Source organism: Gymnoscopelus microlampas (genome assembly GCF_963454915.1).
Source record: "Gymnoscopelus microlampas genome assembly, chromosome: 6".
NCBI lineage: Eukaryota > Metazoa > Chordata > Actinopteri > Myctophiformes > Myctophidae > Gymnoscopelus > Gymnoscopelus microlampas.
In genome coordinates this window covers 32,000,097-32,017,198 of record NC_139943.1, presented here as the reverse complement: position 1 = coordinate 32,017,198, position 17,102 = coordinate 32,000,097, and the positions used below count along the sequence as shown (strand labels likewise).

Here is a 17,102-nt window from a genome sequence, read left to right as displayed (position 1 = left end):
GATATATCGCGGGACGATATATCGGCACACCCCTAGTGGGCACTAGGGACATTTGGCAGTGGGCACCTCGATGTAAAATTGGCTATTTTGTCCAAGATGTAAAAAAAAAAAAGATAGAAAAATGGACTTAAAGGACAACTTTGTTTTTTTTACAACCAAGGTTTATGTTTTAGATGAGTGCTTTTTTATTTTTATTTACAGTGGGCGGGGGCATTCTGTCCGGTGGCTAAATATGCCTTTTTTTTTACACAATGACCCGGCGTTTTCTTTATTATTATTTACAGTAGCTCTTCTAGCCCTCAATAACTCACATCTGGCCATCAAAGACCACAGGACCTTTTTTATTGTGTAAAAAAGCATATTTAGCCTCCGGACAGAATGCCCCCGCCCACTGTAAAAACAAATGCGAAAATTGCTAAAACTATAGAAAGCAGTAAATGAAAAAAAAATAACACTCATCTTTTATTTACTTTAATTACAAGCTAAAATATAAACCTTGGTTGTAAAAAAACAAAAGTAAAGTTTAAGTAATGTAAAGTATACATGATGTGAACATTTACGGTACATCATTAACAAACGTAATTGTATCCTTCAACTTCTAGTTTATGCCCCAGAATGACTATACAAGTTTCGTAGCAATTGTAGGAATATTAGACCTTAATTGTCTTGTGTTAAGCATGTTCTAATCATCTATGCTTTACTTAAAAACATTTTCCAAATTTATTTTTTAACATTTTGGACAAAATAGACAATTTTACATCAAGGTGCCCATATGTCCCTAGTGCCCACTTGCCCACTGTGTTACCATACAAAATACTAACCCCTTTCATCGATGGACCCTTTTCACAGCCGTCGTTTTGGCACTTGGCAGCTAAACAACATCTATAATCCAGAACAGAAACTGTCATCAGATTCAGCCATTCTGAATGGATGAATCTGAGTAAATGCAAACAGAGGCTGAATCCGATTAAATGCAAACAGAGGCTGAATCTGATCTGATTAAATGCATTGCAATTGCAAACGGAGGAAAAGTCTGTAAAACATCTCAATTTAACTCATACGGGTCCAGGAATTAATAATAAATAAAAATGTAAATTTAAAAAATGGATCACAGCTTTTAAATGAACACTGAGGATTTTACTGTGTGCTTCGATTGCAGCGTCAGGTTCAATTATAGCTCCAATCGGAACCTCACCCTCCGCTGTATAGCTCCGAGATGAGGTTCCTCGTTTGTCGGTGCCATTTGGGTGAAAATTTCCCGCACATTTTCTACTTTACATGTTTCTTACCCCTTCCTGCACATCGTATCCAAAAAGTAAAGGTTTTCTGAAATGCTCTCAGATGTTTGAAATTTTAACGTACAATAAAATCTATCCAACGAGTTGAAGAAAGCGTTTAAATCGCTTCTCTCCTCAGCCGGTTCCATAATATTATGCAGTAGAAGATGCAATTCAACATTTGACCAGTAGGGGAATCAGTAATGTTATCTCTACGGGCGCAACTCTTGCGCAATGTCTTAAAAACATGTAACCGGCTGAGGAGAAAGGCGAATTAAACGCTTTTTTTCAACTCGTTGGATAGATTTTATGGTACGTTAAAATTTCAACATCTGAGAGCATTTCAGAAAACCTTTACTTTTTGGATACGATGTGCAGAAAGGGGTAAGAAACATGTCAAGTGGAAAATGTGCGGAAAATTTTCACCCAAACGGCACCGGGCCACGTAGGACCTCATCTCGGAGCTACATAGCGGAGGGAGAGGTTCTAAATGGGGCTAGTTCAATTAGTATAGTTGGATGGATCTTCTTTAGACATGCATGATGGTCCATCTTCAGAGCCGGGGTCTTAGTGGAGATGTGGATGTCACGTGATGAACACAACACAATCTAGTCTACCAGCCTGCCCCCAAACCAGGAACACAACACACAGTCACACGGACTTCTGCTTTGTCTCTAGCTGGCTGCTCTTTAATCAAAGCCCTTCTGCATTTCATCCATTTTCTCAGGAAAGGTATGTTTATAATGGACGATCCCAAGTGCTCTTGTAGACACTATGACACGAAAACACAATGTGTAACAATGTACGTGCGATCAGCTGTTATTGTCCGTAGTTAGATCGTGTTACATTGTAGCGTTATTTGTTTTTGTAGACCAAAAATAGCTACAACCAGTCGATCGTTGATGTGACAAAAGTAACAAGCGAGTTCCCCCGATCAACAGTTGAGTTTATGTTGCGTTTTTGTTTACAACATTGCATTGGGACAACAGCTGCTGCGCTGAACTAGTATAACCATTTCACTTTACCGTACATTTCACCGTACCGTAGTTTATTTTGTAAGCCATGCCTGTAAAATAATATAATGGCCGTTTTGAGGAAAACAAATGGAAATGCTTAGGATAGGCTATTCTATTAATGACGGATTCACGTTGTGTTGTTGTTAGTATCCCTGATACGAGCCCCGTTTGGACTTTGGAACCTCACTCCCCACGATAGCTCCGAGATGAGGTCCCGCTGTCTCGTGTCCGTGCAGACAGTGGTAGAGTCCGTCCAAATGCAGTGAAGAATGAAGATCACCTTTTTCGCAACATCGTATCCAAAAAGTAAAGGTACTCCGAGACACCTACAGATGTTTACAATTTTCCGGGAAGTAAAATGTAACCGACGGGGTTGAAAAAAAACAGTTTAAATCGCTTATTTAGGCAGCCTGTGCCGTGTTTTCCCATTGTAGCCGGATCGGGAGCAGTACTGGCACCTACCGTCGAGGGGTTCTTCCGCGTTGAATTGGAAAACATGGCCCAGGCTGACTAAATAAGCGATTTAAACGGGGTTTTCAACCCCGTCGGTTAAATTTATCTTTCCGGCGAAATGTCAAACAGCTGTAGGTGCCTCGGACTACCTTTACTTTTTGGATACGATGTTGCGAAACATGTGATCTTCACTGTATTTGGACGGACTCAACTTCTGCCTGGACTCGAGACAGCGGGACCTCATCTCGGATTTATCGTGGACAGTGAGGTTCCAAACGGGGCTACCCTGATAAATGAGTCATGACCATAGACTGTATAAATGAGAGGTCATGACAGACGACCGTCTTGGCTCCATGGCTACGTTGTTAGTTGCTTTAACATTACGTCTACACGTTTATTTTATGCTTCTTTTTCAACGTCTACATGGACATTGACACCAAACGTTCTGGACCAACGTATGTATTTGATTCATTTCGAGAGAAACGTTTTTTTTTTTACGTAGGCTATGTTTACTTCTGTTCTGAGGAACAGAGAACTCTTGTTTCTCCATGTTATTTATTATGTGTGCACCTGTTAGTTAAATTGGAACTGCGGTCATAGTCATTCATAATGCAGCTTGTGAAACTTCGGTGTGTTCTTCTTTTTCTGGTGCCTAGCCGATCTTATGTTTTGATCTGTCCTCCTCAGTGGTGGAAAAGTACTCAAATGTTTTACTTAAGTAAAAGTATCAATACAACTGCAATGTAGACATACTATGTATGTATGTTTTGTAATAATCAAAATCTACTGTAACTAAAGTTTTCAAATAATTGTAGTGGAGTAAAAAGTACAATATTTGCATCTGAGATGATGTGGAGTAGTAAGTACAGAAAATTGGAAATACTCCATTAAAGTAAAAAAAAAAAAACCTCAAAATTGTACTTAAGTACAGTACTTGAGTAAATGTACTTAGTTACTTTCCACCACTGGTTCTCCTCAATGTTGTGTTTTGTTCTTCAGCTCACCATCAGTAGGACGAACACGTGATATTCGAGATCATGGTGAAGCTACAGCGACACCACGTGGCCGTGGTGTGTATTGTACTGTGTTGTATAACACAGAGCACCACCATGCCCCCTGACCCCAGGTTATTACATTACATTACATTAGTTTTGATTTGGTTTTGACTTTATGTTTAACATTTTAGTTTAATACGTTTTTAAAGTGGTTTGCTAGTCAAGTTTATTTTTATTTTTTTTAAAAGGCTTAGTTTTAGTTAGTGGTTTATTGTAATATTGTGTTTGATTCATTAAAACAAATGAATCACAGTTAAAACTTTTTAAAAATTAAAAAATTGGGAAGATCCAAAATAATAGGCTTATGGATGAATTATTGTTTTTGTTTGTTTGTTAGTTTTGTAAACACACAATACAGTTTGAGTTAGTTATCTTTGTTTGTTTTTCAATTCTAGTTTGTTATTTTCTGTACTTTTAGCTAACTGTAACGACCTTGTCCTGACCCCAGACACAGAGAAGCTCTCATACAACAGGAGGAGTCCATGCAGACAGGAGGTCAGCTGGTTGTGTCTGCGGCGGAGCGGCGGCTAGGCGATCGTCTACAGAAGCTGAAGGAACAGGAGATGTCCAGAGAGGACTTCCCTCCCGCCCTGCACTTCTTCAAGGCCAGACATCTCATCAGGAACAGTCCCATCTACAGTCTACTGCACAACATGCCAAAGGGTAGCTTACTTTACGTTTCTTTTTGCATTTTTTTTTACTTGAATCCTGAAAAGTAACAGTTTTGGACATATGAGGATTTCCACCCGACTGCAACGATATGATAATTATTTAGTTTTACCCCAAAATCAGGTCCATTTGTACACTCTCAGAGGTACAGACCCGTAACTCCGCAAGGACCACTGGAGGTCCTTGGACCCCACTTTGAGAACCACTAGTGTAGGGCTGCAACTATTGATGATCTTCTCAGCGATTAGTCTATAGAATAGAGTACAGAAGTCCTGACGTCACTCGTTCATCCCCGGTTCGTAAAGTAATTTCTCTATGGAGAATTTCTCTATTAGAATCGTCTCATATAAGAATTGTGTTCCAAAAATAAACAAACTTGCTCGGTGATATTGTCAGGGAGGTGGCTCTGTATCGTTTATGATAGTCAGTCACTTATATTTGATACAGTATGTTTCTGGTGAAAATTTAACTAATTCGGCGGAAGTAACATTAGCGTTTTCTCACCGTCAATTGATGCTTCATAATAAGAGTCAAACCGCCGGGGTCATTTCTTTATTTTTGCAACACAGTTCTTATTTGACGCGATATTAAAGACGTCTATGGGGATTCAGAACGGGGGTGGAAAACCGCGAACCAGGTAGGATGTGTAAATTACGGCAGACTTCGGTACTCTATTGCAGTGTTTCCCAACCTTTTTGGTGCCAAGGCACACCTGGCATAGCCAAAAGATCCAAGGGCACACCTAGATATACGGTGTGAACACATATACACACATATATATATATATATATATATATATATATATATATATATATATATATATATATATATATATATATATATATACACACACACACACACACACACACACACACACACACACACACACACACACACACACACACACACACACACACACACACACACACACACACACACACACACACACATAATATCTATTATATATATATGCTGCTACAAAATATTTACTCTCATGTACACAAGATGTAGTAAAGAAACCTTGAACATTAAACGTGGGTCAGTGCTGACCCGAGGAGTTTGATTTCACCTTACCAGAGTAAAACTTCTTTGTACTAAACCCGATATACTTCTAAAAACACAACATCCAAACATTTATGACGGCACTCACTCAACAAACAACTTTAAAAAGAAAAAAAAAGGAAAGAGACAGTGTCTGTGTTTGAAACTTCAGTCCTTTTTTTAGAAAAATACTTTAAAACTCAATAAAAAGATTTGTAAAAATAAAATAAAAAATTAGGCCACAATACAACTCTACAAAAGTCTTAGTGTGAAACTTGAGCTTGTTTCGCTGAACGCAGAGTTTGTATCCTGGCTGAGAATGATGACAAGCACACACGGAGCTCCCAGTTGCCCACTGCAGACTGATACCAAAACACTCGCCCCAAAACACAGTCGCCCACCTGGTATTCCTAAACGTAACCTCAGTAAACTATATCTAAACCTAACCTTATTCCTAAACGTAACATCAGTAAAACTATGCCTAATCCTAAACTTATTTCTAACCTTATCCTCAGTAAAACAAGAAGAACCGCAGGTCCACGAAAACAAATGGGGGTAGCGTGCATTGGGGCGAGACTTTCGCTTACCCCAGTCAGTCAACGTCACAGGCTCGCAGCAGCCGTGGAGTAATTAAACACAACAAACCACGGATTACGTTCACACTAACACCCTGGAGCCATTTAGAAGCACTTTATAAGAAATCTAACACGTATGTTGATTTAACGTTAGTACATGTGTTTTATTGTTGGACATTCAACATGGCAGATTTAATATGGGCTTTTAACAGCCCCTCTTCGTATCGGCCCGTTCCGACCCACTTTCACCCCTGATTACCTGCCAGGCGAGTACAGTGATGGCCCCGTGAAGACAAAGCCACACATTTGCATTTATATGTGCGAGGGTCGATTCACTGGATGTGTGTCCGCGACGGACGATGAGCCAATGGCTCAAGGCAGCAGCAGTCCACGACGCATCTATTGTTCTGGGTGGAGGGGGTTGACTTCTTTCTTTTTCATTAAAAATTTTACGCGGAACACCTACCATTACTTTGCGGTACAAAAGTGTCACGCGTACCAGGGTTGATAAACACTGCTCTATTGGACAGCACGTTTTTATATATCATTGCTGTCGGGCAGAAACCTCCTATCTCCATATTTTAACTTTTTGTGTTTTTTCTTAAATTAAAATAAATTAATGTCCTACATGATCATACTACAGCTTCACACAAAAGCATGAAAAATAGCAGATCCACAAGCTTCAAATGCGACGCGAAGCGACTCGTTTTGAGCTTGTCGATCTGCTACTTTTGATACTTTTGAATTTGAATCCTGAAAAGTAACAGTTTTGGACATATGAGGTTTCCACTCAACAGACGATATGTATTAAAAAAATAAAAATACATTGTCAACAAATAATGTTTTGCGTATAATGACAAGTCCAAAATAGGGATCGATTACTAATAGATTATATTTGATTAAATTATCAGTTATCGATTATTATTTTATTTGATCAGTTTGGTTAACTGTTGCAGCCCTATTCTGAATTTCCAAACGACCAGAGAGCACCTGGGGGTGCACTCCAGCGCTCTCAGAGTGCATTTCCGAACGCACCCTATAATATTTGAATTCATGCCCAATAAGGAAGGCCTTTCACTTTGGTTTCAGGGGGAGCGCTGCATGTCCACGACTTCTCCATGGTGGAGGTGGAGTGGCTGGTGAAGAACGTGACCTACAGACCTCACTGTTACATGTGCTTCACCACCAGTGACCAGTCCCTCCGGTTTGTCTTCTCCCCGGGCCAGCCCAAACCGCTGCCGTTCTGCTCTCCGTGGAGTCTGCTGGAGCGGCTCAGGGCGAAGATGGGGAACGCCACCGACCTGGACGACAGGTAACATGTTCCTTACTGTTGACTGTAGTCGGGGTGCAACAGTTGAGCAAATTAATCCATTTAATCGATTTATCAAATAATAAAAAGCCAATTTACAAGCTCACATGTCACGTTGTGAGCTTGTAGATCGGCTATTTTGGAACACTGACACTAACATACCAAACCCAGAATAGGGACGCCAGGTTGAAAGTGGTTACGTTTGTCTGTGCGTTCAGAAATATTGAACCAATAAAAGTATTAACAAGCGCTTGTGACTAAATAATAACTACATTGGATCCATTGGAATACAGGTTCTTATTTCCATTTCCCTAAAACAGTGGTCTTCAACAGGGGGTCCGGGACCCCTAGGGGGTCCTCAGAGTTGCTACAGGGGGTCCGCCAGATCTCTGTGTGATAGGATCATTGTTTTTTTTTACATTAACCACTTGAACCCTAGCATCCCTATATTCTAAGGGGGTGCATTTCGCCTTTCCGACATGTCGCCTTTCCGACGTTAACGAACCCTATACCTAACCCTAACCCTAACCGCAGGCGGAAGCCACTAGTCGGAGTGGCGAGATGTCGGAATGGAAGGAGCACCCCATTCTAAGGACAACTTTAGCCGAAAATAGCAGATCTACGGGCGAGGCGTTGTGAGCTTGTAGATCGGCTATTTTTATAAAGAGGCTTGTAGATCGGCTATTTTTATAAAGAGGGAAAAGCGAGCAGACCAAGTACAGAGTGAAAGTTCACTAAGTTTTGATGGTTTAAGTCGTTAAATGTCTGAAAATACACATTAATATAAATCCAACATCTATGAAAAGCTTTAAAGGTAGGGTAAGTGATATTTTTGGGTTAAAACAAAAAGTATTTTTTTTAAAGGTTAAAGCACTATATTCTGATAGTAATCATTGCTATAGAGTGTTTGTTCAGTAACAGGAGTCTCCCCGTCTCTCCAGCTCTTTAATAAACAGAAAATACATTTTCTGGTAGGTGTCAAAATCTCAGCCAATCAGGAGAAAGTACCCATTTTTAAGCTTCATTTTTATAGTGTTTCAGTTCTAATTTTGCCTGCTCATTTCTTAGTGTCATCACTTCCAATTCCACTTGTTTAATCCATATCCCGATTGAGTTCTCTATCCTAGTTGGATAAAATTGGAAATGAAACTGAAACTGAAACGAAAATGCATTTTCTGTTTTATAAAGAGCTGGAGAGACATGGAGACTCCTTATATGGACAGGACACTCTATAGTAACGAGCACTATCAGAACATAGACCCATTTTGCAATTATTTGAATAATTGCAAATCACTTACCCTACCTTTAATCTGCAACACAATTTTATGTAATATATAGTGGGGGTCCCCGCTTCATCTCTCTCTCAGTTAGGGGGTCCTTGGCCTGAAAAGGTTGAAGACCCCTGCCCTAAAAGTAACAGTTTTGGACATGCAAGGTTTCCGCCAGACAGCGACAATATAGAATTAAAGCTATGATGACAATGATTTATTTTCCTCTCTGTGTGCCTAGCATCGTGGCCAACCTGACTCTCTTCACGGAGAAGGAGCCAGACGTGGTGTATCCCAGCCAGGCGGTGGTGTGGAAGAGGTTTGAACAGACCTTCCTGGCAGCCTGGGGTCTGGTCACACATGCTCCAGTCTTCAGGGACTATTACCACCAAGGCCTTACGAGGTTCTATGCGGACAACATCATGTATCTGGAGTTGAGGGCTTTGCTCCCAGAGGTAAATGAAACATGGTAGCATTAAAAAGTCTTAAATTCCTGCTTCAAAGTTCTTAAAAATGCCACAGACAGGTGAAATATTGATATTGATAATATTGACATGACATACAAGCAAATTCACATACTCTATAGGCTAAGCACTGTCAAATCAAATATGTAGGAGAAGTGGCACACTGCCACTCACTCACTCACTCACTCACTCTAATCACGTGTTAAATGGAAATTGTCATCATTTCTGTATGTTAATGTTTATATTTTTCTAATGACATGCTATTTGTGTTCCATAGACATATGAACTGGATGGAAGCACACACGACAGAGCGTGGTGCATGAAGACCTACCAGGACGTTACCAGACAGTTTACAGCACAACACCCAGACTTCTATGGGGCAAGGGTCATCTTCACCGTCCACAGGTGACCTGCTTTTACCACAATATCCAAACACCTTCACCATTATGCAATCTCTGCAAGTTTCCGAAAAAAAATAGATATTTGCACTTTACTTTTATTTTCAATTATATTATTTCCAATTGTCTATATTTTTACTTCTACTCCACTACATCTCAGATGCAAAGATTATACTTTTACTACACTACAATTATTTGTAAACTTTAGTACTAGTTACTTTGCAGATATAAATCATTACATTATAAAACATACATTAACCACTTTAGCCCTATTTTATACCTAGGTAGACCTGCTATTTTCAAACATTTTAGTACTTTTACTTTTGCTACTTTAAGTACATTTTCATACCAATACCTTTTTGAATGCCGGACCTTTACTTGTAACAGAGTACTTCTACATTGCAGTATTGATACGTTTAGTTAAGTAAAACATTTGAGTACTTTTTCCACCACTGGCGTAGATGGAAAAACGTGCCCGGGCACAGTTTCACTATGACTAGTAGAGGCTTTAAGTGGTTAATCCGTGGGTATGTGCCTTTCAGGGGAATGAATGCCTCCATGGTGACCACTGCTGTAGAAGAAGCCATGCAGCTGCAGAGGGACTTCCCAGAAACCATGGCTGGATTTGACCTGGTGAGTAGCAATGGTATTAAAAGTAGTTTGCAGAAGTAGCAGCAAAAACCACAAACATCTCCATGTTCACTTATCAGGCTGTAACATTTCTGTTACAGTATGTTCAGTACAGTATGTTGGTCAGTGGTGGAAAGTAACTAAGTACTGTACTTAAGTACATTTTTTTTTTTTACTTCTACTCCACTACATCTCGGATCCAAATATTATACTTTTACTCCACTACATTTATTTGAAAACTTTAGTTACTAGTTACTTTGTAGATTTTTATTATTATTACAAAACCTACACTAACCACTTCAGCTCTGTATACATTTCGGCCATTTGAAAATAGCCGATCTACAAGCCCGCAATTGTGAGCTTGTAGATCTGCTATTTTAAAAAGATTTTTATACATTTGAAAACCTGAAATGGGAAATTCTGCATAATGAGTATTTTTACTTTTGGTACTTTAAGTACATTTTGATGCCAATACTTTTGTACTTTTACTAAAGTACATTTTGAATTCCAGGCTTTTACTTTGATATTGATACTTTTACTTAAGTAAAGCAATTGAGTACTTTTTCCACCACTGATGTTGGTTACCTGTTCAGATACAGAGTAGAGTGGGTCATTTACATAAATGGTAAATGGTGCATTTATATAGCGCTTTTATCCAAAGCGCTTTACATAGATTGTGCATTACATTCACCCACCGATGGCACCAACCTGCACATCTGGAGAAATTAGGGGTTCAGCGTCTTGCTCAAGGACACTTCGACACTAACTCTGGGGGAGCCCGGGATTGAACTGGGAACCTCGCGGTTCCTATCCGCCCATTCTACCGGCCACTCTACCCCTGAGCCACTGCCCACATAGACATACTGTATCGTTTACTTTGTCCACAAAGGCTAAGATTGCTATTTAGAGTAGATGACAGATGCTAGGTGTTATGTTTATCCGGTATCCTAGTTACTTTGTAGGGCTAAATAGTTTTCTTTGCAATCTGTTTACTTGACCATTTACCATGTGGTTTGTTGACTGGGGGTCACTCTGGATAAAATCATCACCATTCACAACAGCAGCGGGACTGATGAAAAAGCACTTGGAGAATATTATTGAACATTTGCTGCAGCAATGGCTGATGTTTTTTATTTATTTATTCTTCATTCTTCTCGTGTGTGTGTGTGTGTGTGTGTGTGTGTGTGTGTGTGTGTGTGTGTGTGTGTGTGTGTGTGTGTGTGTGTGTGTGTGTGTGTGTGTGTGTGTGTGTGTGTGTGTGTGTGTGTGTGTGTGTGTGTGCGCAGGTGGGCCGTGAGGACAGTGGTAGACCCCTCTGGTATTTCAGGGAGGCTTTGTCTCTTCCAGGAGAAAGAGGAGTCACTCTTCCCTACTTCTTCCATGCTGGAGAGACCAGTGAGATTACAGCCCAAGTCATTTAACACGCACGCACACACACACTGTGCCAAATGCAGTGGACTGTACACACACACACACACACACACACACACACACACACACACACACACACACACACACACACACACACACACACACACACACACGCACACACTGTGCCAAATGCAGTGGACCACACACACACACACACACACACACACACACACACACACACACACACACACACACACACACACACACACACACACAAACACACTCTGCCAAATGCAGTAGACAATTAAAATATTATGGGTAGGACTGTGCGACTTGGACAAAATTAAGTATCACAATATCTTTTTTACGTTATAAAATAGAGCTTAAGCTTAAACCAGGAAAAGACAGCGCTTATGTCAGCATGATTGCACGATATTACGTCTATTGTCTATCCTATCCTATCCTATGATATCTAATCGCATATCACATATAATATCGATATATTGCCCGGTTAGTTATTGATTATCATCTCTGGGGTGAATGACGTCTGGAAAGCAAGGTACAGTGGCTATTAGAAGACTGTTGAAAATTACGTGTCCAGTTCTCAAACATTTCCATGTCAAGGACCTCCAAATTGATATGTATATGGCTGCGAACGTTGTGCCAGGGATCCCCAGAAGAGAAGATTTGTGTTAAAATATTGTAGTAAAATTGTTACAAATTTGCCAAATTTCTTTAAGATGTTTTTAACATTTTAAAAGAATAGCCAATCTATACACTCACAAAGCGTTGTGAGCTTGTAGATCAGCTATTTTTGAATGGCCAAAGTATACAATATACCAGGATCCATATCCTGAGGGAAAACATTCGCAGGAAATTGCCGATCGTTGAGAGCTTGTAGATCGGCTATTTTCAGCGAAGATATTTAATGTAGAGTGAAAACAGAAAAGACACTAGCATAGAGAGTCCTGAGAGACTCCGCTCAACCATTTGGGGTTTAAGTGGTTAAACTGTGTTTGCTATGTTAACCCTTTTAGACCGAGAACGTATCTGTGTCATTTTTTGATTTGAGATAAAAAGCATTATTTTAAAAATAGTAGAGTGCAGCGCTATGAACTTGTAGATCTGCTATTTTTGAAAAATCTTGAAAATGTGCGCAAATCTTTGAATATATATATTCTTTTAAAGCGAACATTTTTAACTCAAATCTTTTTATCTGGGGGTCCCTGGAACAAAATATTTTGAGATGGGGATCGGCGGCCAAATACATTTTGGGGGGTGAAACCTTGACATGAAAACGTTTGAGCACCACTGATATAGAAACATACGTTTTTCAGAATACTGTTTTACGTTTTTTAGAAGACATTTGTAGAATCGGCTAAACACATTTAGCCGGGGACTCCCTGAAACCCAGGCACGGACCCCTGGGGGGTAACCCTGGGTTGGACCCCACTTTGAGAACCACTGTGATAACATAAATCAGACGTCATTAATTCCAGTTTCTGTTCCACGTGTAGATCTGGAGGGCACCGAGGTGGACCAGAACATACTGGATGCACTGCTGTTCAACACCTCTCGCATCGGCCACGGCTTTGCTCTGATTCGCCACCCGGTTGCCAGGCAGATATCCAGGAAGAGAGGCGTGGCTGTAGAGGTGTGCCCCATCTCCAACCAGGTAGGTCCGCTTTCAGCCATTTATTAAAATCATGCTTAGTTCAGTATCATATCATCACTATGGGTGACTTTACCTGTTGAAACTTGCCACCATTGCCTAAATTGTACTGGGGCCATATTACTCTAAGTTCATACATGAATAAGAAGTTAATCACATGTTTGGGTTTAACTTCACAGACTATTATTTATTGTATAGAGCGTGCATAGTAGCTGCAGACATACTTGAGGGGGGCAATGTTAACTCCCTGAGTGCCAGGATTGCCAGAATTATTTCAGAATTGATTCTGAAAAGTGCCAGGTTTTTTTTCACAGAAAACAAAAAGTGCTTAGGAAGCGAGATACAGCCTTTTTCAGTTCCAAGTTAAACAAGAAGTGGATGGAGCTGCACATCTTCAGATGATGATATCTTGGGTTCTGAACATGTTTTTCGAAAACATTTTTTTTTCAAAAACACGTCAAACACGTTAATGGCACCCAGCGTCATAGCGGTAAAAAAACGTGAAACACGTTAATGGCACTCAGTGAGTTAAGTCAACCTGTTTTATACCCCTCAAAGATGTCCGCCGCTACCAAATGACACTTGTTGACGCCCCCTTCAGGAGTTTGGGCACGCTCTATATTATCTATCCATTAGAATAGATAATAGTCCTCCAATATCCTGTGTTTCATACTTTTGACAGATACATTATGTTCAAATAAATGGTCATGTATGCATTTTTGTTAATAAAGACGTCAGTCATTCAGTCAATCAATCAATCAATCAAAATCTATAATGTGGAATAGCAGCAGCTTGTAACAACTCAAAATGTCCTTTGTGATCATTTCCCAGGTGTTAAAGCTGGTTGCAGACATGAGGAACCATCCTGCGGCTGTGTTGATCTCAGAGGGTCACCCAGTGGTCATCAGCTCTGATGACCCGGCCCAGTTCGGGAACTCCGGCCTCTCCGATGACTTCTATGAAACATTTGTGGGCTTCGGAGGCATGAGGTCCCACATCGGCACCCTCAAAGAACTGGCAATGAATTCTATCAGGTGTGTGTGTGTGTGTGTGTGTGTGTGTGTGTGTGTGTGTGTGTGTGTGTGTGTGGGTGTGGGGGTGTGTGTGTGTGTACTGGTAATGCTATACTTGAGGGCCAAATGTCCCAACTAGTATCGTATAATTTTTGAGAAATAGACATTGTGAGCACAATTTTCCTGGTCCTCATAAGAGAGATGGGTGTTTTATGTTTATAAAAAAGATCTTTAGTGAGGTTTAAACTAGGAAAAGATTGCCTGATGTATACTTAGTTTTATGCCTGTTTGTGCACCAAAAATAGCAGATCTACAAGCTCACAACACGTTGCAACTAAATATAACTCTGGCTTTAGGGTTAAAAAACATATCAAAGAAAATGGTAATAATGGCATTCATAAAACTGGCATCCAATATTTTGATTTAATCACAAGCACTTTGAGATTTGTTTTAAATGTAAAGGGCATTATAAATCGAATGTATTATTAAGTGTAGTAATATCACTGTGCGTGCGTGCTTGACATGTCCCCTTCTGCGTTTCATTCAGGTACAGTTCCTTATCCCAGGAACAGCAACAGAAAGCCTTGACGTTGTGGCGAAGAAGATGGGACAAGTTTGTCTCTGAGAACTCCCTTTAGAGATGTGATTGTCAAACGTGCATTAGGCCTCGGAACCCCCATCTATACCAACTCAGTACACTGTAAACTGTGTGTGTGTGTGTGTGTGTGTGTGTGTGTGTGTGTGTGTGTGTGTGTGTGTGTGTGTGTGTGTGTGTGTGTGTGTGTGTGTGTGTGTGTGTGTGTGTGTGTGTGTGTGTGTGTGTGTGTGTGTGTGTGTGTGTGCGTGCGTGCGTGCGTGCGTGCGTGCGTGCGTGCGTGCGCGCGCGTGCGTGGTATATTTTTTCGCTAAATGGCCGTTTGTAAATACTCGTTTAAACCCACACGGGAGCTACAGGGTTGCCAGGTTTCGCAAGAGAAACAAGCAACCAGGTCTATGCAAACAAACATTTACAAGCGACTTTAAGAAAAACAAGGCCAAAGCGCGCACACAGAGGAGGGAAGGGGCGAGCACTTACTTTCCTCCCTTGCAGTCACGATAATGTCCGTATATAGTCCTTCGCCCCGCGGGGGTCCCCGGACCCCCACTACGTCGGTGGCACATAGGTGTCGAACTCTACGCGGCTCAAATTTCTAGTGTTGATACAATATTCATGTGTCAATTTAATTCTGGGAGTACACTCTTGAAGTTAGACGCTTACGGTTCCACTTGGTTCCTAACTTATCAATCATTTAGCTAGGGAGCACCTGGAACCCCCTCAAGGACCCCTGGGGGGCATGTGGAGAACCACTGCTTTAGAGTAAGTTTTGGGGTTGGTTTATTGCCCTCTTTAGGACAGACACATTTTATTATGCCCTCATGTTAATAATGAGAAAGAAAGGACTTTTTGTAATGCGATATTATGAAAAAGAAAGATTTATACTATATGAAGGGGGGTTGGGGTGAAGATGCTGCCTTATAGCCAAAGCAAGCATGTGACAAGCACACAAGTAGCATACTGTGAAGCCATATTTAGGGGAGCTCAATTTTGTCAATTTATCCCTAGTGGAATTGTAAGGGGGCGTCATGTAATAAGGCTCTGCTTTCTAATCTAGGTCCCCTTGAAATGCAGGGTCATTACATTGCACAAGACTTGAAATGAACAGGATTCTAAACTATTTTGTTTAAATCTTGCACTTTAATTGAGCCTTCTGGTATAATTGTGTGAATATGAAAGGCTGCATACTTGACCATTGATCATGTAGGTACATTTTATAAATTCTGTGAAACTGACAATCGAATATAATGGAAGGGTAATGAAACTTTTTTTTGTAGTTAGTTTTCCAGGTCGGGTAAAAAAAACTACAGCCGATTAAACTCTAGGCAGGCTGCATATAAGACTGACCTTATAGTATTCTGTGATGTAAGCAACACAGCTTACGTTCAAGATTCTTGAACGTTCTTAAAGCTTTGGGATACAGTTGTGTATCTTAACTGTCAAACTGGAATGCATGTGAATTTTATTTATTTGTTTTTTGTTTATTTCACGAAATGATTGTGCAACTAACGTTGGTGTACAAATAAAATATACAATTATTTTTACAGCAATGGTGTCATTTATTGTTTTACCATTCAAGTCCCTGCGGTGCCCTGCTGCTTTATTCACCTTTGTCCTGTTGACCTGTATGTTGACCTGAGTTAACTCAGGCTACAAGGTACAACAGAGTAAATGTGGAGTTTCTACAACATCAATATGCTTGTGTTTTATATGTACTGTACTGTATATTGTAGAGTTCTAAGCCAACTGCTGGTTCAACAGTGCAGCTGCACCTATGTCCCTTTCCCCACACCGTACCTCAACAGACACATAAAGATGTTGTGCTATGCACCATTACCCCACACTTAGAATAATAACACCCATTTGATATTGTAGGGGAAATGGAGCTTTCAGCTTTACCCAGCTGAAGTCTGCCCACAGAGGAGCAGTTGTGTCTGACTTTGTGAGAGACACCCAGAAACACTGCCGCAGTGGGGTCGTGAACTTGTAGCCAAGGACCCCCTAGTTGAGAGAGAGATGAAGCAGGGACCCCCTCTATATTGTATACAATTGTGTTTCAGATTAACCTTTATATTTTACTTGGTCAGCTCTTTTTTCCCTCTACACCTATACCTCTTTGCCAAAAATAGCAGATCTACAAGCTCACAACGCCTGGCAGCGCGAGGCGTTGTGAGCTTGTAGATCTGCTATTTTTGGCTAAAGTTCTCCTCAGAAAACGGATGCTAGGGTTCAAGTGGTTAATGCGAAAAAAGAAATCATACCACACAAAATTTGGCGGACCCCCTGTAGTAACTCT

The 17,102-nt window shown here is 40.5% G+C and overlaps 1 protein-coding gene across 4 annotated transcripts; it reads left to right on the top strand.

Annotated features, from left to right (window-relative positions):
* Positions 1 to 1,921: 1,921 nt before the first annotated feature.
* ada2a (adenosine deaminase 2a) lies at positions 1,922 to 16,340 on the top strand. Of its 4 annotated transcripts, none has more exons than XM_084060003.1 (11): positions 1,922 to 2,009; positions 3,757 to 3,872; positions 4,250 to 4,464; positions 7,176 to 7,398; positions 8,905 to 9,118; positions 9,405 to 9,532; positions 10,068 to 10,158; positions 11,442 to 11,550; positions 13,044 to 13,201; positions 14,030 to 14,232; positions 14,759 to 16,340. In XM_084060003.1, the coding sequence occupies exons 2-11, from the start codon at positions 3,784 to 3,786 to the stop codon at positions 14,847 to 14,849; spliced, it is 1,521 nt and encodes a 506-aa protein (XP_083916129.1). In that variant the 5' UTR covers positions 1,922 to 2,009; positions 3,757 to 3,783; the 3' UTR covers positions 14,850 to 16,340. The 4 variants fall into 4 exon arrangements, with proteins under 4 accessions (XP_083916129.1, XP_083916127.1, XP_083916130.1 ...); XM_084060001.1 differs by having other exon boundaries at positions 3,746 to 3,872; XM_084060004.1 differs by having other exon boundaries at positions 1,932 to 2,009; positions 3,760 to 3,872.
* The last annotated feature ends 762 nt before the right edge of the window (positions 16,341 to 17,102 follow it).

Coding starts and splice junctions, on each gene's coding strand:
- ada2a (XM_084060003.1), top strand. CDS start 3,784: ATGGTGAAGCTACAGCGACACCACGTGGCCGTGGTGTGTATTGTACTG. Junction 9,119..9,404: donor TGAGGGCTTTGCTCCCAGAG/GTAAATGAAACA, acceptor TGTGTTCCATAG/ACATATGAACTGGATGGAAG. Junction 11,551..13,043: donor CTTCCATGCTGGAGAGACCA/GTGAGATTACAG, acceptor TTCCACGTGTAG/ATCTGGAGGGCACCGAGGTG.